The 21,966-nt window shown below is 34.5% G+C and overlaps 1 protein-coding gene across 1 annotated transcript in view; it reads left to right on the top strand.

The window, feature by feature from the left end:
* Nucleotides 1–21,966, top strand: part of MED14 (mediator complex subunit 14) — an 81,460-nt gene that overhangs the window by 20,560 nt on the left and 38,934 nt on the right. Inside the window, exons 9-16 of the mRNA XM_044670170.1 lie at nt 867–1,017; nt 7,418–7,529; nt 10,192–10,317; nt 11,384–11,462; nt 14,278–14,437; nt 15,993–16,187; nt 16,722–16,856; nt 20,028–20,104. Of these exons, the coding sequence (XP_044526105.1) occupies nt 867–1,017; nt 7,418–7,529; nt 10,192–10,317; nt 11,384–11,462; nt 14,278–14,437; nt 15,993–16,187; nt 16,722–16,856; nt 20,028–20,104 (1,035 nt within the window). The remainder of the gene's footprint in view (nt 1–866; nt 1,018–7,417; nt 7,530–10,191; nt 10,318–11,383; nt 11,463–14,277; nt 14,438–15,992; nt 16,188–16,721; nt 16,857–20,027; nt 20,105–21,966) is intronic.

The raw sequence follows: 21,966 nt of genomic DNA, 5'->3' as shown, positions 1-21,966 counted from the left end.
ATTTCTCTGCTGCTTATTTTTGTTATGTATTTATGCAAAATATAAATTTCTACAAAATATAAAAAAAATTCTTATCATTAGGTGACATTTCTCAAAAAACTAAGAAACAAAATTGTTCTCTTCTGACAAAAGATGGATACTGAAAAGGAGATTCATCATATCTCAAATAAAAGAGTAATATCAGTCATTTATTTTAACAAAGGATGCCAGACTGGTGATGGTTCTAATTGAGGCTTGTTCCAAAATCCTATAAAGGGAAAGTTATATCAATATATAACCTTATGTGAGAGAGAGCAGTTTTAGACAATGTCAGCACTTCAAATGTATTTATGTAACCATTCATTTTTTTTTTTAAACCCTTAACTTCTGTGTATTGGCTCCAAGGCGGAAGAGTGGTAAGGGTAGGCAATGGGGGTCAAGTGACTTGCCCAGGATCACACAGCTGGGAAGTGTCTGAGGCCAGATTTGAACCTAGGACCTCCCGTCTCTAGGCCTGACTCTCAATCCACTGAGCTACCCAGCTGCCCCTGTAACCATTCATTTTAATTGTTTATAAAAGCTACACTAAGATATTTTTAAAAACCCTAAAAATTGCTGAGGTTTTAGGGTTTAAAAACCCTAAAAAAAGCTTAAAACTGCACTAAGACTTTTGGGACATCCAATATTTAAACATGAAAATTCAGCAGGCTAACAGTAATGAACAATTTGCCTATTTTTTAGGTACTTTAAAAATTGTACCTCCATGGTATTCAGAAATACAAGCGTTATGTGAAACTTAAAGATTTCAAAAATGAATTGTAATATTAAAGATTTGTTTCTCAGCTAACATTAAAATAACATACTTAACACTTCAGTTTTCTGTTAAGCCAACAGGTTCTTGGGAGAAAAACAGGAATTGCCTCTGTCCACAAGGTCACAATCAAAATTGATGAGAGTGATGTCTCCAAACCTTTACAGATTTTTCATGATCCTCCTCTGCCAGCTTCTGACTCCAAATTAGTAGAAAGAGCCATGAAAGTAAGTGCCTATCTGTAATAGATAATTTAAGTGAATGTAATTTAGCTTATTTTTAGCATATTAAGCCATTAGTAGAAACTCTTTCACATGCCTTTCTTAAAGTCATTTAGGAAACTTGCTACATACTTGCTTTGTGGAAAATGGTGGGAATGACACATGAGAAGTGCCAGTTTCAGTTCTTAGGGAGTTTGCAGTCTAGAATGGGTAAGACATGTATAATAGCAATGTCAGGTAGAAATTGCCATTTTAAAAAATGTTTTATGAGTGCAACTAGGTAGCACATTGGAAAAAGCACCAGGCCTAAACTTGAGAGGGCCAAAAATTTGAAGCACCATTTCCAAAGGCCTTGAATGGTTTTGTTTTCCCAATTACATGTAATAACAATTTTCAGCATATGGTTTCCGAACTTAATCCAAATTGTCTCCTCTCCACTTTTCCCCTTCCCAGAAACTATAAACAATTAGATCTAGATTATACATGTATTAACATGTAAAACATACTTTTATATTGATGATCATTGTTGTAAGAGAACGTTCATGTAAAACCAAAACTCCAAAATAAAAACACAGATAAACCAAAGTAAAAAATCATGTGCTCTGATCTACATTCCAACTCTTAGCAATACTTTTTCTGGACATGGATAGCATTCTTTGTCATAAGTGAGAAGTGTAATGATTAAAAAATGGGGGGAGGGTTATTGTTTAAAAAGATAAAAGAGAGGGTGCAGAGTATAATGCTTAGCCAGCCTTGAAATTAGAAAAACTTGGGTTCAAGTTCCACCTCTGACATGTAATCAGCCATATGATTTTTACAAGTCATTTAATCTTAAAGTTTTAGACTGCTCTTGAAGAATATAAGTTGCTGAATAGTCACTGGTAGAGGCAATTTCCTCACAAGGAGCTCCTTCCAACAGAAGAAATCACAGGTCTAGGTCAAACATGTTTTAAAAAGGCACTTTATAGAAATGATCTTATTGTACCCTGACAAAAAGGCTGTGAGATGTAGGGCATAGAGCACTTCACATATCTGGAATTTCATCTTGAGCTCCTTTCCTATACTAATTAAGTTGAAACATAGAAAGCATTTATCACCAGTTTCTATAGGTCCCCAAATCTTAATATTTTGGCCAAATTAGCTGCTAAGTTTTTAGCAGGGTATATAGAGACTTATTTCCTTAAAATAACCTGCAAGAATCCACAGCTGTTTCCAAGCCATAGTGAGGCAGCGGATTCAAATTCTAGTAAAGGCTTAATGTAAAGATTAGTATCTCCATCTTGCAAATGAAAAAATTAAGGTTTGAAAAGGTTGTGACTTCATAGTATTCTATGTGAGAGCAGAACTGGAACTTGAAATCTCTTCATGTTGATATTTTGCAAACTACAAGTTTATCTTTTTAGTTTATTCTGTAACTGAGCATGTTACAAAGTTTTAGATATAATCCTGAAACTGAACCTAATTTGCAAATTAAATTAGCTTTTTTCATATAAAGCATATTTAAATTATTTAGAATTTGGCCAATTTACTTCTATAAAAAATTCTCAAGGATCTCTATATTACCTCTCAAATGTATTTATTTCAGGATGGTTGTGTAACAGGAAAAAGATGAAATGACTGAAGAAACAAAGATTCAGTCTTCCAAGCAATATATGGCAATTGCCCAACAAATTGGCACCAGATCCCTTCCTCAGCTTAGGGCTGGATGCATAATAGGGGGAAACAGATTTGTATACATTGAAAACAATTACTCAAATAAAATCAATTTCTTAAAAGGAAACAATGCAACATTAGGTATTTTGATTTCCAGTTAGATGAAAGATTAGGGATTTTCCAAGTCGGGAAAGGGAGAGTGAACAGATACAATTTCATGAATTCAGAAAAAAGAGGTATCCCACTCCTCCCCAAGTGTCTGTAATGAATCAGAGGAGCATGGAAATAATAAGTGATTGATCAGTATGGAGCCAGTTTTCAGATAAGACATATGGGTTGCTTGAGATTTTCTATTATGAGAAAACTTCTTATATCAATCTGTGATTCTAATCAACAAAGCCTAGGTCCTTGGTTTAAGAACCAGCAGATGCAGGTGGTCTAGTTTCCCAGTCATGCAGGACTAAGTTTAAACAGTGCAGTAGTATTTTTCCCAATTCCCACAATTGAATAAACTTTTTTTTTTTTACAAGTCAGAATTTGGACTATACCCATAATTGAATAAAAAAGGGAACTGAGCTAACTCTAGAATTGAGTCACAATGTAGAATCAGTATGGTTCACTTAATTTGCATTATTGACACTTGTTGTCCTAATTCCCTCAGTTCCTCACAGTTTCCCCCCTTTTGATTTGATGGTGTTTCCACTCCCCCTCCCTGCCAAATCACTTATCTATAAGGTTTTCCATATATTCATTACATGTCAGGTTGCAGATCAAAGTACTCAGAGGGTTTATAATTGATCAGTTTTGAGAAGGGAGATTTATATGTCATTAAAGTAAACAAGAACTCTTTAAACACCATGATAGTAATGATGATTAATATTAACTAGCATCAGAGTTCCTTGTATCCTGGTAACCTATTTAATCAGCACATTTAGAATCCCAGATATCTCATATAGTCATCGGGTCCCTGGCTATCTTTTCTTCAGATTCAGGAATTGGCTTCATTCTTGGAACAGCTGTGAAAGGAGCTCTGCTTCTCTGGTTCATAATCACTTGTAGAGATTACTAAATTAAAATCTGCCTAACAAAACTTAATTTAATTGGTTCTCCAATTCTGAAACTTCAGAGAATTTCAGTTTTTGCATACCACTTGCTTTTTTTAACTTTACCTAAACCTTGTACCTGATATAAAAAAAAAATTCATGAGGGTCTGACTTGTAAAATGAACTCTACTGTCTTTTAAAATTACCAGATAGGGGGCAGCTGGGTAGCTTAGTGGATTGAGAGCCAGGCCTAGAGATGGGAGGTCCTAGGTTCAAATATGGCCTCAGACACTTCCCAGCTGTGTGACCCTGGGCAAGTCACTTGACCCCCATTGCCTATCCTTACCACTCTTCTGCCTTGGAGTCAAGGCAGAAGAGTATTGACTCCAGAATGGAAGGTAAGGATTTAAAAATAATAATAAAATAAAATAAAATTATCAGAAAATAATTTTACTTTCTTTACAATTATCAATACAATTTTACATGTAAAATCATTAAGACAATTTTGAGAGCTTATTATTAATGCATGCTCTGAATTTCCATGCTATAAACATTTGGAAGCCAGTCATATGCATATGTTTATATAGCTGTTAGAGGAAAAAAATCTAATCGTATTGTTTTCTAAAATTTGCTATTCCATTTAATAGAAAACTTTTGCATTATATTTTTGTCTTATTACTTTGTCTAATTTCCCTCTTTGGAGAATATCATCCTTATAATATAATTTGACCACAAATACAGATTAAAATTGTAAGTTTTCATACTTGTATCCTATTACAGTAACGTGGAGATGTTTCAGTATTCTGTTAATAGATTTTGTATTGTACTTGCAAAACGTAAGGCTCAAGATTAACCAGATGGGGAAATTTCTTGTTCAGAAAGGAAATAACACAATGGGGAAACTGAGTCAAGAGGCTCCTACCTTAGGCAATGCCAAAGTCATTCCCCCAAACTTTTCCTAGTAGCACAGACATCCACCTGTAACATTTCTCAGACTACAGCACATTCCACTTTCTACCACTGGCTTCATGGCAATTCAGACAATTATATCTCTATAATCAGGACTCAAAATAATTGTAAATTATAGTCTGAAGAATTTTTACTTAAAATAGCAAAATTTCATGAGCTGTAACTTAGAGCGCAAACACTATTTACTTCCTCATATTTTCTTAACAGTTCGATTTCATTTATCCATATAAATTAAAAACCAGATTAATAAATTAAAACTAACTTTGTTCAGGGGTTTCAGTCATATTACAAATACATGATAGTTTATATTAATGTTTGAAGTTACATCTCAAAACTACCCTATACATTTACCTAATTTTTATAAGTGATAGCCCCAAATTTTAAAATAAAAATTCTCTTATTATAGTAAACTTCTTATATGCTTTTAAATAAGATACTCTACTAAATAGTTAACTTTTCAAATAGGTTATGAATTGAGCTTTTAAAAGAATGTGATAAAAATAGTATCTAGATTTTTTAAAAAGATCTTAATGGCATGTATAATTATTTCTCAAATTTCACAATATAAGAGAATTCAGAAATATAGTAACAGTTACATTATTGTGTTTAAAACAAGAACTAATGGGGGCACCTGGGTAGCTCAGTGGATTGAGAGAGCCAGGCCTAGAGACGGGAGGTCCTGGGTTCAAATCTGGCCTCGGACACTTCCCAGCTGTGTGACCCTGGGCAAGTTACTTAACCCCCATTGCCCACCCTTACCACTCTTCCACCAAGGAGCCAATACACAGAAGTTAAGGGTTTAAAAAAAAAATAACAAGAACTAAAACTTCTTATCAGTCAAATACATCACCTAAGCTGAATATATTTCCAAATTATCCGACATAGAAATCATTAATTACTAATGATTAATTATTCATTAATCACCTTTGACATTTTATACTAATCACATCTAAACCTAGATCTATAGTTATCAAGTATGGAATAATTACATTCAATTAAATAATAATAGACAACATTTATATAGTGCTTATATATTATATTTACTGTGTTAATAAATACTTCACAATCAAGTCATTTGATTCTCTAAACAATCCTGGAGAGTGGGTACTATTATTTTCCTCTTTACAGATGAGGAAACTGAGGCAAATAGATTAAGATAACTTGCTTGAAATCGCACAGGTAATTTCTGAGACCTGAGTTTCATTCAGGTTTCCCTGCATTTTTTCCAAACATTTTTTCTCAGTATTTTTATTTGGAAACCTAATCTGAGATGAGAGGGATTAATAGGGTCAGAGGGGAGATCGGGAGTCACAAGGGAATCTCTGAGCTGAGGTGAAGATGCTTAGGGGATTCCTAATTTAAACACATTTTTCCCTTTTCATGTTCATGGAAGGCTTGAGTACCAGATAAATTTAAACTGCAAACTGCATTTTTTCCCCCTTTATTCTAAGATTCTTTTGAAATTAGATGCTTTCTTCATTACATAATAGAGCTATCACTCTTCAAGGGGAAAATGATCTAAGTGGTTTTTTTAAACTCCTAAAACTTTTATAGAATTTAATTCTTATTTCTCTTTAAAACAAATTCCTACAGCATAGTACTCCAAAAACTTCACCATGACTTTATTTCTGTAATCCCAATATAGCTAGGGTTGGTAGGACAGAGAAAAGATGTCTTGCAGGAATTTTTTTTTTCCCTCATCACCTAATGTCTCTCTGAATGCCTAACATGGCAGTTAGTCTTGGGTCCTAGAACAACTGCTTAGCAGTCTTTCTGACTGACTGCATTTTCCCTTTTAGAAATCTTTCAAAGTAACAAAATCTACAAATAATCCTAAACAGGACATAAGACATAATGATTTTCCTATATAGTACAAAGAAACAAAACTGTAGACAAAATAGTAAGACAAACACATAAATAGGATATAAAGAAGAACCCCCTTTTAAGGAGGAGGTGGGCAGAAACTCCTTTAAAGTTGTCCAGCAAAGCCAAAGGTTCATCTCATCAGAATAAGATTTTTTTATTGACTAGTCTTAATTTTTAAAATTTATTTTGCAATAATGAAAAGAGCCAAATTAGCTAAACAAATTATCAGTTAAATCTCTTGCAGATCTATGTCAAGCATCACATAATATGATAGCATGCTATTTAGTCATTTCCATAACTATTAAAAGTCCTGTCTTTGGTCCTATCTGAGGGGGATCCTGCAAGTTTCTTTCTATTGTTGGAACCCATCTTTTGCCAAAACTATAGAAAACTCTAAAATACCCCAATTCTGGGGACTACTCTAGGGCCACCCCAACTGTGTGGTCAAACTGAAAGCACTCTATTTATAGGAGTCATCTCATCTCCAAGGGAAAAAGAGCTCCAAGCCAAAAAACTGAACCTAAACCAAATTTAACCCAAAACACATCATTCCAGGGAGGCACATGCCATGGCTCAGTGAAAAAAATTCTAAACCTTACCTGAGCTCTGAAGAAATAGGCAGTGTTCTGTTAAAAAAGTCCCTTGGAAAAAAAGTTAATTGGAAACCTCTAGGGAGATTTTTTTGAAAGGTCGCTGGTTGAGGTCAGGGTTCTGACTTGACATAATTGGCTTTGCCAAAACTATAACAAGCAAAAGAAGTTTTAAAAATAAAGATGCAAATTGTTTTTCAACTTTAAGTTTTATATTCTCTAAACTTGGGCTTAAGTTCTTTAGTTAACAGAAACTTATATGATATATTTTCTTTATTTCTGCAGATTGATCATTTGTCCATAGAAAAACTCTTAATTGATAGTGTACATGCAAGATCTCATCAGAAACTCCAGGAACTGAAGTCCATTCTTAAAGGTTTCAATGCCAATGAAAATTGTATGTCCTTTTTATTAGAATTTAAATACTCATTCTTTTAGAATAAGTGCTTACTTTATGAAAGCTTTGCACTAAAATGTGTTACTTAACTATTTGCATGCAATACTTTGTTTTCAAGGTTTTGGGCTTTCTTTAAGTAGAAATTCTGTTTTGTGTATGTTGATGTCATTTTTATTTAATCAGATATATTCGTTGGCAAAGGGAGCTCCTGAATAATAAGCAAGCTCCCTGTGCCAGGGCAGGTTGGTACCGTCTCTGCAACATCTAGTCTTATAATGTTGCTTAGATGATTTAGTGGGGGTCACCCTGTCCATCTGGGCCAATACAGGGACTTGGTCCTGTACCATGCTGTAGAATATTACAATGCAGACATATTTAAAGATCAGTAAGCTGGCAAATTAATTTGAGAATAGGGACTGTGCCTTGCTAATTTTTATTTGCCCCTTAGCAAAGTGTCTGGGACATTTTTGAATTGTAGCTGTGTTTTTTTTAAAGGACCATGAATTTGGATTAATGGAGGAGGCTAGTTTGAGTTTCTGATATCTAATTTATTACAAAATAAATTTACTTTTATCATTTTCAATTACATGTAACAACACAAAATAGAATCCTTAGTTTCTCTCTATGTCTAGCTTATGTTCTTCTTCTTATAGGAAGTCTTTCCTGTTCCCCCTACTTATTAGTGCTGCCTCACTTCTCATGTTAACTTCTGTTTATTTTTTTGCATGTTGTATTCCCCAGTAGAACATAAGGTTCTAAAGGGCAGGAACGGTTTCATTTTCTTCTTGGTAGCTTAATGCCCAGGACAGTGCCTTCCATGTAGTAGCCACTTAATAAATGCTTGCTAAATTAAACGTAATTGAAAGCAGAAGACAATGTGATACATCGGAAGAAACTGGATTTTATGTGTTAGAGGGCCTGGGTTCATATATATTTTTAGTAACCTCTCTGGGTCTCAGTTTCCTCAGCAATAAAATGAGAGAGGGGATGGACTAGGTAAGCTCTAATGGCTCTGCCAATCCTCGGTCCAAGATCTGATGGTCCTATAATGATAAAAGCTTTATCTAGTTTCTAACCTACATCATTTATTTCATCTGGAAGTTCTAGTTCCCATTAATTTACATAGTACATCTTATATTAATAGTTAACTTAAAAGGAAACTTCATTCCAACTGTGTCCAAATTGTCAACATTTTTGAACTAGTGACATTTTGATGTTTGTTTTTCTTAATAGGAAGTTAAGAAAGATAAGTAGAATTTTGAATCATGTTAAACTTTACCTTATACTTATTTAGCACTACATTTTTCAAAGTGTTTTCAGATACATTATCCTGCTTCAGTTCAGCAAACATTAAGAAACTGTTATATTTAAGTAACTCTCCTTGCCCTCAAGAAGCTTACATTCCAGTAGGGCAATTACACTATGTACATTTTTATCCTCACTATCTCCCTAGGAGGTGGTTAACAGATACATTATCCCTTTTTGAGGGTCTGTGGTATAGTGGGCAAGAGCACTGATACTAAAGTCAGAAGACCTTGGTTCAATTACCATTTCTGATGGCTACTACTTATATTATTTTAAGCAAATCTTCTAACTTCTCTGGACTTCACTTTCCTTTTCTGTAAAATCAAGGGGTTTTACTAGATGACTTCTGAGGTTGCTTCCAGCTCTAGTCTATGGTACAGAGAAGTGATATGCCCATTGTCACATAGCTAATTAATTAATATCATGACTAGGACTAGAACTTGATTGTCCTGAGTCCAGTGTTCTTTCCACTGTACCATAGCATTTGAGGCTTTCAGTCACTTGAGTTGTTATTTTATATCTTGCCTATAATATAATCTTAATGCCTTTTATAATATTTTGGGGTCCGACACTTGGGTTTGCATCTATTTCCTGCTAACATCACTGAATTTCTGCTATGTGTGATTGTGAGAGTTAAGGAAAAAGTTAGTTAATTAGACCTTTTAGAAACATTTAGAATGAGATGAAGTAAATCATCAGTTCTAGGTTCTATATATAGGAATTGCCTACTTTCCAGGGTCCTCTATAACTTTAAAATGAAGTATACATTTAAATTTAGGTGTATTTGAAATGAGAGTGGCTTTTTGATGCTTTTAATTTGACTTTTTGAATGTATATCTGCATTCAGTAACTGATCGTTTAATTTTTATATCATGTCTTAATATATAGGAATTGTTTAGTTGGGAATGGCATTATAAAATTTTATAAGTCAAGGCATTTAAGTTTTCACAAATGGTTCTTCCCCATTCTTCCTTTTGTAATTGGAAAGTGAGGGTAGGAATATAAAGAAACAATCTGAAAGGAGAAAAACTATTTTATAAATTAACATGATAACCATTAAGTGAGGTGCTATGTAGGGCCCAGATACCTCACTATTGAGCTATTAGGAAAATTCAGTTCCTACAAAAGATGTTCTTTCCTTTTGTTTATTTTATTTTTACTGCAGATTTTGAGATGTATATTTACTCTCCTCATTAAAATTCATTCTTCCTATTTACAGTGTTGTAGTATCTCAGCAAGCCTGCCTGCTTTGTCTTAGGCACGTATTGTGGATGCCTAGATAATTCATATTAATATTTTAGAATTGAACTTTAATAAAAAAATACAGTAAGAGATATAATTTTTAACCTTTGTTCAGCATTCATAGAGACTGCACTTCCAACTCTCATCATTCCCATCTTGGAGCCTTGTGGCCGCTCAGAATGTCTGCATATTTTTGTTGATTTGCACTCTGGAATGTTCCAACTGATGCTTTATGGACTTGGTAGGTTAATAAAATAGTACAGCCATTCAATGTGTCATTGTTTAATCTATGGAAAAGTTATGTATATTTTTCCAGATATTTGGTATTGAGTGAAGTAGCAACAGTGAAAGGATATGATATATGATAAAAAGAGCAACCCTATTTAAGTTTTATAGTTGCTTCAGATAATGTTATCACTGTATTTGTAGCATTTCAAGTTTATTGAACTATTCTAGAAGTTTATGTTTTTCTTAACATTTATACTTCAAAGTAAAGGGCTAATTGTTTACCTAACATCTTACCTACAAGCTATTAGTGATTTAAAAAAAAAAGAAATTGTGCTGGAATTACAGAAATCTTATTTTATAGCAAAACCAAGCACTATACCATTTTAATATGAAAATATTAAGACTTGAAATGATGCAAAAAAAATTCAAGAATTTGCTACTTGCTTTTCCCTTCAATATAAAATAGGATGTAGCTTTGTAGTCTTTAACCTTAGCATCCTCTTAATACAACAGATCAAATTACATCCTCCAAACAGATCAAGTTTGTTGAATTAAAAACTTGTTAAAACTTTTTACCTGTAGCATGGCTTACCTTCTGACACCAGTGTTACAAAAGGGTTAAATTGTATTGATTTTCATATTTTATGAATACTAATAATCTTGAACCCCAATTTGAATGATGCATATATGGTATTAATGATCCACTTAGCAAAATTTATGAAAATTTTGTTATTACTACCTTTAAAAATATTGCTTGTGATAGTTAAAATATTAATACACTAATATTTCCTTGAAAAGATTTCCCTCACAATTTTAATTTTGTATATAGGTTATAAGTGAGAGTTAAGCCTTCTCTACTATTGCTTCCATTTATTACTGTGCTTGTTGCTTATTCCAGGATTAGTCCAGGGAAGAAGAATTTTTCTGACTTCTAGTCTAGCAGCGTGGCTAAAATTTAACTTTTCTGTGATTGTTCTTTATTATTTGAGCTCCTTTTCGTGAATTAAAAATGTGATTTTTAAAAAATCTATTTTGCCTTTTTTACTTCAAACAACTAATGAAAAGTTTCATCCTTTTAGACCAGGCAACTCTAGATGACATAGAGAAATCTGTGAATGATGATATGAAACGAATCATCCCTTGGATTCAACAACTCAAGTAAGTTTATTTTTTCAAGACAAATGAGAACTATCTTGAATTTGATTTGTTGCTTTCTCTCCTTTCCCCTTCAGTTTAATTGATTAGAAATATGCTTTTTAATTTATGTTGATATTGATCCACTAGTATTTTAGCATTTTAATTATATTCTGGAGGGGGTTTTGTATTTTTTTGTGTTACAAGTGAATGCACACACACATATATACATATACATACATACATACATTCATATTCGCCCCCTCCTCAATTGTTGACTTGGTTCAGCATGTGGTAACAAGGTTTTTACCTCGTAGGAGAAAAATTTAGCTAAAATCTCACATTTTTTTTTCTCTTTGAAAAAAATCTCTTTTTAGGATTTTGATAAGCTGTATTTTAACTAAAAAAATCAAGTAGCAGAGCCTATTCTTCTAGAAGTAACTGCTTGCGAATTCATAACTTGGCAGGGTATCTTGGACCAGTTAATGAATTCAGAAATAGACAAAGATAAGAATCCATCACATGCAGTTGCTAGGCAGAAACCTGCTGGATAAGTAATCATTTGAGTTGTTTATTTAGAAGAAAACCTCACCTTATGGGAAAAGTTGTCTTTTTGGTCAAAAGGCCTTTAAAGTTAATCTTAATACAAATGCTGACATTGCACTATATCCCTCTTCATTTCAAAGTGGGATTTTACTTAAGGCAACTTCATCTTGGACTTTTTCTTAAAAAGAGTTGAGTTATGAGTTAAGTATGAAAAGGACTACAGTCAAAGGGAGTTCTACGGCATTTACCCTGATGATAATGAAAAAACCTCATTGTATTCCTTTTTTAACCTTCCCATTCTCCCATTGCCCCTTTATATTACTTTTGTAAATATTTTGTAAATGTTGCTCTATCCCAAAAAAATTTTTATAAACAAAATTATTAATTTTATTGCCATTAGGTCAAAATCATTTAATCTTTGGGGGGGAAAGAGAATTATTACTCTTGTATTTCTCCACTAGTTTGATTTTTTTTTTTTTTTTATCCTGGGACTCCATTCAAGGAGCATAGGGCCACAACCAGTAGGCAATGGGACACACAGTCGCTCAGGGTCACCCAGCTGGGAAGTGTCTGAGCCCGGACTTGAACCTAGGACCTTTTCGTCTCTAGGCCTGGCTCTCAATCCACTGAGCTACCCAGCTTCCCCTACTTTAGGTTGCAGTTTCTTTAGCAGATGTAGTTTTTACAGGGTGGGGTTGCTAGCTCCACGCCCAACCCTCCTCCTTTTTCATCCGGGCTAGGGACCGTCCTTGGCCCAGGAGTGGTAAGGGTGGGTAGTAGGGGTCAAGTGACTTGCCCAAGGTCACACAGCTGGAAGTGTCCGAGGCCGGACTTGAACCTAGGACCTCCAGTCTCTAGGCCTGGCTCTCAATCCACTGAGCCACTCAGCTGCCCCTTTGTTTGATATTAATCCCTATTAATTTTGACCAACCACTTTTCTTTTTGAATAATAAGAAGTTTTTTGGGTGTGTGTCTGTGTGTGTTTTATGAATCAATTATACCTCTTACTTAACTGGAGAGACCCTCGCACCTTATGATAGAGGCAAATTATAGAGTAGTAAGAAGTGACACCTGAGATCAGTGAGCCAAATTAAAGAAGCATCAACATGTTGAGGTAATTTTATTATGTAAGTGGCAAATAGTCCTTTAGGGCATTACTGTTTTAAAGTTAATATAATAGTTGATGCTCATAACGAGCATTTGCATCTGGAAAAACAAAATTGAGTCTCTTCTAAGAAGGTAGAGTTTATAATCTATTTTAGAAAAAATTCTATTCAAAATAGTGAAAATCAGAAGTTTTCTTAATAAATAAATTTCAGTTACTTGGAAAATCACGTATCTGAGGTTTTGAACAATGATACATGTATAACTCAGTGGAATTGCTTGTCAGCTCCGGGAAGGGGGGAAGGAAGTGGGGTGAGAAAAATCGTAAGTCGTGTAACCATGGGAAAATATCACAAATAAATAAATCATTTATCTGGAATAGCTTCTTGATGACATCGAGCATTATCCTATATGGATTTCTTCATGTACAAAGAGAGAAATTTACTCCTTTGTATCCTTTTATAAGTTCTTTAGGGAGTACATGATCTCAAGAAATCAGTGGATTCTTCACTTTTTTGTGTGTGTGTTGTGGACATCTTTGGCAGTCTGATGATAACCATTGGCGTCTCGGAATACACATTCCACATAATTACACAGAAAACCAATTATGTTGAAATGTAGTTATCAAAATATTTTTAAAAGTTCACAGACACCCAATTAAGAACCCTTCTCTTAAGAGGTTAGTTTGTTTTGCTGTTCTAAACTAAAAGAAATTCTGTGACTTTTTTTCAACCCTTACCTTAGTATCTAAAACAAAAAATGACAAGAGCAAGCAATTGGGGTTATATGACTTTCCCAGCTGCCTCTATGAACTAATCATTTCCATTGTCTCACAACTCCAAAATCCATTAAACTCTTTATTTAAAGCTTGTCTAAACCACAGTTGAGTAAAGAAGACAACCATTTGAAAATAGATTGTGGAAACATGAATTAAAAAGGAAAAGAGAGGGTTGCTGGGCTGTTGCTTTTGTAATGTGTTAATAATTTAAATTTTTATTTCAGCTAAAATTTGTCAGATACATGGTAGAGGATTTCCCCTCCATTTATCCTTTAGTGATTCTATGAAATTCACATTCATTTCCTTAATTAGTTTCTTTTAAATAAGGCTGAATTTGTGGTCTTAAATCATACCAGGTTAATCAGCATAGTCTGTTTTTCTAATAATTACTCTTTTTTTTTTTTAATTAAGATTTTGGCTGGGGCAGCAACGATGTAAACAATCTATAAAACATCTCCCTATAATGTGCAGTGAAACTTTGCAGCTTTCTAATTATTCAACTCATCCTGTTGGAAACCTTTCGAAGAATAAACTGTTTATTAAACTTACTCGTCTCCCACAGTATTACATTGTAAGTAACTAAATGGAACTTCTCTAATAATTCTTTCTGGGGTTTATTGAGTCTGTCATTTCTCTGGCTTCTTTATTACTTTAAAAGCACCGTGATTTCTTTGGTGTGAATATTACTTTCCTTATAAAGGAAGCCTCTTTATCTCTTCAAAATTATTTTTGTTTAGTTACTATAACTGAGAAAATTTACTGGATGGCCAGCTTTGAATAACATAGCAATTTAAATGTGGGATTGCTGAGTATACCATGATTACATTGATTGTGTTTACTTTTTATTGTGAGGTAAAATCTTCATTCTTATATCTTAATTTGGTTAACATACATCCAACTCACTTTTTAAAAATTCAGTTAGCACAATTACTTTTTAATTTGTAAGAACTATAGGGGCTACAGATTGAAAGTAAGGTTTAGAGATGGAAGGTCCCAAGTTTAAATTTGACCTCAGACACTTTTTTAGCTATGTGGCTCTGGGCAAATCACTTAACCCCTATTGCCTAACCCTTACTGATTTTCTGTCTTGAAATCAATACATTGATTCTAAGATGGAAGGTAAGGGTTTAAAAAAATTATATATTAGACTGATAATACTCTCAACAATATACCTAAGGTTTTTGCATTTTGTTTATCTAATCACATGACAAATGGAGTGAAAAGGTGCTTTTATTTTTCTTTTTTTCCTCCAAGTGTTGGACTTGATTCACGATATTGTATTTATCTTTAAATGACACAGTGAAATGAATATTATTACAGTAACACTAGTACTGTTCTCCAGATTAGACTGTTCTCCTAAATTAGACACATTTATTAGAAATAAACATAGGATCATATGTTTATAGCTAGAAGGGACCTCAGAGATCATCTATCAAAGATAATGTTATCTCTTCTTTTACAGATAAGGAAATAGATCTAGTGAACCTAAATGGCTTGCCTGAGGCAATATTACTAGTAAAAGGCAGTATTTGAAAATGGTTCTTTATAACTTAGAGTACAAAATGAAAAAAAGTCTATGGAAACATGAATTAGAAATAAGATGGGGCAGATGGGCTATTGCTTTTGAAATGTGTTAATACTTTGGATTCTTAATTGAGCTAAAATTGGGCAGATATATGGGTTTTTGCCAAAAAAGCTTCTGTGCATGTAACCTTCTCCAATGGACTTTATTTTGTATCTAGTACGGTGACCTTTCCTTAAATTTTTCTTAGGGTTGAGAGAGTAAGAATATGAATTTGGCAGTGTGGATAAGACATAGTATTTTATCTGGCTATCAGTCAATGTGTCAGCATCTTAAAGACTTCTTGTATTTAGTATATACTAGTTTGTTCCTAACTTTGGTATATTTTATGCCTATTTTTGTATATCAGAAAGGAATATTCTTTTTGAAATGTTTGGCTGATCCTTGTCCTTATATAGAATCATGCATTGGATTTTTATCTCATAGCACCACTTGAAATCAAATCTGAAGTTAGGAAAGGAATAAAGAAAGTGTCTCATTACAAATTGTTTTAATTGTTAATATTTAGTTTTCTGCATCTGAGATTTTATTTATTAATGTTTAGGTGGTAGAGATGTTCGAAGTTCCTAGCAACCCTACAGAACTGGAGTACAAGTATCATTTTCTCTCTGTGAGCTCTGCAGAAGGAGATGAGAGTCCAGCCACAGCCCTGTTATTACAGCAATTCAAAACAAACATTGAGGAGCGGTTGCTGGACCCAAAAGCTGGGAAACAAGTAAGAGCAGGTGTCAAGCGCAAGGTAAGACAGAAGGCCATCAATCATGGAATTTGGCCATGTCAGTTTGAAGGTTTCGTGTAACTAACCAAGCTGAATCTTTGAAATAATTGCCAAGAATTTATGAGGGATAGACAGCAGTTTGATTTATATAAAAATGGTACATTTGCTTAAGTATTAGGATTTTAGATTATTTTATGACTCATTGAAAAACCAGAAGCCATGTTGATAAACACAAATGTGTGTCATTCTAAATATTTTATAACAAACGCCTTTTTTACTGAGAAAATTTCCCTAAAGCAGTTGTTTCAAAAGCACTTTTATTTGGAACAATTAGATAGTTCACTGGATTGAGAAGCAGGCCTAGAGACAGGAGGTTCTGACCTTAGACACTTCCTGACTCTGACCCTGGACAAGTCACTTAACCCCCATTGCCCAGCCCTTATCACTCTTCTGCCTTAGAAGCATTATAGAATATTGATTCTAAGACAGTAGGTGAGGGTTTAAAAAAAAAAAAAAAGACCTTTTATTTATTTCTACTTTTTACTTCAATTTTAGTTGTCTGGTGATCCAAACCCTGAAGAGCCCAAGAAACCCAAACGATCAGAAGAAATGTGTGCCTTCAATAAAGTTCTAGCTCACTTTGTAGCTGTGTGTGATACAAATATGCCATTTATAGGACTTCGTATGGAGGTAAGGATTTTTAACAGTTTGATTTCTCTTTTCCCCATCCCTGGTTTAGGGTAAGTTTTGTCAAGGCCAACTGGTTCACTCTAAGAAAACCAGAATGTTTTATAAAGCATTTTTTGTTCCTTTTGTTATGAAAATATAGAAAGTTTTGAAGTATACTTGTGATTCTTTGGACTTCATCACAAACAAATATTTAGACTCTTGACATCTTTTGCTTATCACCTTGATGTTGCTTTTATGTTTAAAGATAGATTCTTAACAGAAGAGACCAGCATTTTTCCTAGCTAAAGACACATTTGAACTTAAATGATCACAATTTTAATTATATCCACTTGAGCAGGTTACTTATTTTTGACTAGAAAATGGTAGGACAGAGATTTTCTGGAGTGGGTGAAATCAGCATGATGTGATAGATAAGAGTGTTGAACTTGGAAATAGGAAGACCCAAATTCTAATACCGCCTCTTCCTCTTGTGTTATGTAAGCCTGGGCCAATCATTTAATCCTTCTATATCTTATTTTCCTCATCTGTAAAACAAGGGAGATGGACTTGCTAACCTCTAAAACCCCTTTCAGCTCTAAAGCTATGATCCTAGATCCAGCCTTCTTAAATCACCAAGAATGTTGGTGTTCTGTACATTATAAGGCCTAGAAAAATTTGACTAGAACTTTGTAGAAATATAAAAAGCAAATTATTCAATCTTTTGCAGTTTCTACCTTCCCTTCAGTACACTCTTACGTGCTGTGTGCACACAGACACATATATACACGTACACTTTGTGGATCGAGCCTTCTTTCATGCTCTATATTGGGAGAAAACACCGAAAGCTTCAAAATGTAGAACAAGTCATTGTTGCTGTTCCAGATTGTGTGTGTGGGTAAATGGAAGTCATTGGAGCTTTTGGAGTGTTAGTAGGCTCCAAAATGGGAAAAATTGACCTTGGGTATATGTAGTTTCCCTATTTCTCCTCTTCTTCCATCTCATTAATAGCTGTGGCCTAGGGACCTGAAACTATGTTCTGTTGTAGCTGCTGGAGAGAATGCTGCTACACTTTCTGCTGACCCCACTTGTGCTTTTTCATCTTTCCATTAGCTTCTCAACTAGTGTGGATTGACACCTGTGATGTACAAGATAATATTCCTTGACTTGCAAGGAATTCCCTGTAGAGAACCTGAGCAGAGTTACAAAGTGGGTGAAGCTAAAGCTCTTCAGTGAGACTCCTTGTGTCTTGGTACCCTTCTTTCTCAGCACCCAGATCCCTCATCTTGCTTTCTAACTTGGCCAAAACTTCTCACTTTTCTCTGTCACAGCTCCATGGTGTAGGTCAGTGGTTCCCAAACTTTTTTGGCCTACTGCCCCCTTTCCAGAAAAAATAATACTTAGCGCCCCCTGGAAATTATGAAACTATTTATTGAACTCAGAATATAATCTAATACAAAAAAAGTGTGGCCATCGCCGCTCCTGGATTGCTGCAGCACCCACCAGGGGGCGGTGGTGCCCACTTTGGGAATCACTGGTGTAGGTGTTTACCCAGGTGCTAAGGTAGAAGTAGCTAGGTGGCACAATGGATAGAGTGCCAGACCTGGAACCAGGAAGACTCAACTTCCTGAGTTCAAATTCAGCCTCAGAGACACTTCCTAGCTGTGTGACCTTGGAACAAGCCACATAAACCTGGATTGCCTCCGTTTACTCATCTGTAAAATGATCTAGAGAATCAAATCACTCCAGTATCTTTTGCAAAGAAAACCCCAAATGGAGTTACTAAGAGTCAGACATGCTTGAAATGATTAAACAACAAGATAGAAGCAGCAGAACTATTTGATTGAAGTAACTCATCCTGATGACTGGGGTTGACTGAAAAGTTTACATTTTAGAGGCACTTACAAATAAACTTGATTACATACTTCTATATTGTAAAAGATTTAGATTTCATTATTCTCCTTTTGCCACCCAGAAAAATAAGCTTTACCTTTTGGAAAAATAAAGGCATTTTTGGATTTGGTTAGAAGCATCTCTCAGCCTCCTATACATATCCCACATTACAGAAAATGTCATTGAGCAGCTTGATAACAGCCTCCATTGTGTTCCACTAGTAAACCTAGTTAGTTCCAAATTTACTTCAGACCATGATCCATAGTTTCAGGCATATGTTTTTAAATGCTCTAAATATAGATGTTTCATGTTTAGTTGGCTAAGATGCCTAACCAGAAAAAAGATAGTGGTTGGGAAGCTGTCTGATTTCTATTTAAAGATTACACAGGAAATATATTTAATTTTGCAGAAATTTGTGTATTGTGAAGAAATTACAAGCTAGTTGGTACTTTTTTGGGTTAGAAATACGAGTAGATGATAGATAAGATAGAGCTAGAGATGATAGAAAGAAAAAGCTCTCTTTTAGAGAGTTCTGTATACTGCATCTTCTAAAAGTCTTAGTGTAGCTTTCAGCTTAAGATTGCACAGCTAGGAAGTATCTGAGGCCAAATTTGAACCTAGGTCCTCCTGACTCAACACCTGGGTCTCTATTCACTTAGCCACCTAACTGCCCCATCTTTACTCATTAAGAATATTTTTAATAACTTGAAACCGCTCTTAGATTTTTGGGACATTTCATATATGCACATGAACAAATATACATGCACGAACATTTAGTAGAGTAGCTTTAAGAGTCAATTGCATTGCTAGATTTACCTTATTTTTGTTTTGCCAAAGACAGTTGCGTAGTGTGATCAACGGCTTGATTCTCCAGTCTTGATTCTCCAGACTTGGCTTTGAATAACTTCTGGCTTTTTAAAAACAAGTAAATTATATCTTTAGGAGATTAAGATTTGACTGTAGTCTGAGAATAGTCAACAGAATGTGCCATATTCTCTAAAATAGTTTCATGTATTTTTGAGAACGGGTTACATCATTGGAAAAAATATACTTTCAGGATTTCTTTTAAGGGATGACATGAATTAATGAGAAAAACAGAACTTGAACATCTGCTCATTTAGGTGTATAGGTTCTCCTGTGTATCATTATTTTATAGTCATACCTTCTAAAAACATGCCTGTAAAACTTGTCATATTTTTGAAGTGTTACTGAAAAATAATATCACTATAGCAAAAGAAATAAAACAGAAGGGAGGAGTTTATAAAAGTTTTTGTATAATTTGACTGAATTTTTCTCTTTTAGTTATGTAATATGGAGATCCCACATCAAGGAGTACAAGTAGAAGGAGATGGTTTCAGCCATGCTATTCGTTTATTAAAGTAAGAATGTTTTAATGAATTTCACTTTCTGAAACAAGTTCAGTTACATTTCCCTGAAGAATTGCTTTAAAAAGAAAACTAAGGAAATGGAATTTCTTTTTCTGTGTAAGAAAATAATTATAATTGTTTTATATTTGTTATATAAATGGAATTCATTAGTTACTGCTTATCAATTACTTCACAAAATCATTAAATAGGGTCTAATTGGGTGAGTGAATGGGACAGCCAGTGGTGGTTGAAAGGGCTGATTCTTAACCTAAAGAATTTTGAGGTCCTGCTGCTGTTTTTTAAGAGGATTTCCCTCACTATTTTTGTTCACTGGGATTGCTGTTGTCATCTAACTGCTTTCATAATAGCACAGTATGTCATTATATTATATTGTATTGTATTGTATTGTATTATGTTGTATTATATTATATTGTATTATATTATATTCAAAAATGGGCAGAAGAAAAGGACTGGGGGTAGAGGTTAATATTTTGGCTTTCTTCAAATATAATATGAGGCTAATAATAGCAATATACCTTAAAGGGTTGTTGTGAGGCTCCAATGTGTTATTATTGTTTTTTTATACTCTTACCATATGTCTTAGTATCACTTCTAAGACAGAAGAGCAGCCAGAGCTAGGCAATTGGGATAAAGTAACTTGCTTGGGATCCCATAGCTAGGGATCTGAGGACAGATTTGAACCCAGGTCCTCCCAACTCCAGGCCTGGCTCTCTATCCACTTTGCTTCCTAGCTGCCTCTAGTGTGATATTATTTGTCAAGTGCTTAGCACAGGGCCTGGTCCAGAGTAGGTACTATATATATATGCTTGCTATTGTATTATTATCATTATTATTACTAACTAAAATGTCCTCTGCCTGGTTGATAGAAGTAAACATTGATGAGGGCAAATAAGTTTTGATGAGGTGCTACCCCAGAGTGCCTTGAAGCAGGGAGCTATTTAGGGAGCCTGTGCGTCCTTAGACCATACCTACTGCTAAAGTTATTTCCTTAAAGAGGAGGAAATGATTGTCTAAGGAGAATTCTTTTTAGTTGCCTGGCTGCACTTCCCCCGCCCGCTCCTGTACATTTGTACTTTCTCTCTTCCAGGGTGCTTTGATGACTGAGTTTCTCCTCCGACCTTGTGTAAGGAGGAACATGTTTTCTGTCTGGTATGCACTGGCTGTCAACAGCTAAGCACTTGCACGGAGGAGAAAGGGTATGTTGGTGATGAATCATTGGCACTATCCTTTTATAATTCCACCTCCTCCAGTTCATTCCTCTTCCCTGAGGTGAGAGTGCACTTAAATTGGCCTGATCTTCGGAAAGATATAGGTTATCCCTAAAAGAATCGCAATGAAGCACAACCTAAGTTCTCTTTCTTAATTTTTTTTAAAGAAAGAAACTTTTGTATACTTTGAGCTGAGATCCTAGAAAGAAAGAAAAGACCCTATAAACACCAATTTATTTGTGATAACAAGGAACTGGAAACAAAGCAGATGCCTGTCAACTGTACTTCAGTGAATGGGGTTGAATATGATTATATACCATAAGAAATAAAGAACGTGAAGAATTATAAGAAGCATGGGACAGTTTATATGACCTGATGCAAAATGGAGTAAGAAGAATTAAAAATACAATATGCCCTAACTGTGTGACCCTGGGCAAGTCACTTAACCCCATTCACATTTCTTACCACTCTTCTGCATTGGAACCAATACACAGTATTAATTCTAAGACAGAAGGTAAGAGGTTTTTTCTTTTTTTTTTTAAAAAACCCTTAACTTCTGTGTATTGGCTCATAGGTGGAAGAGTGGTAAGGGTAGGCAATGGGGGTCAAGTGACTTGCCCAGGGTCACACAGCTGGGAAGTGTCT

This window comes from Gracilinanus agilis, chromosome 3, assembly GCF_016433145.1.
Source record: "Gracilinanus agilis isolate LMUSP501 chromosome 3, AgileGrace, whole genome shotgun sequence".
In the NCBI taxonomy this organism is placed as follows: Eukaryota; Metazoa; Chordata; class Mammalia; order Didelphimorphia; family Didelphidae; genus Gracilinanus; species Gracilinanus agilis.
This window is presented reverse-complemented; position numbering and strand designations above follow the sequence as displayed.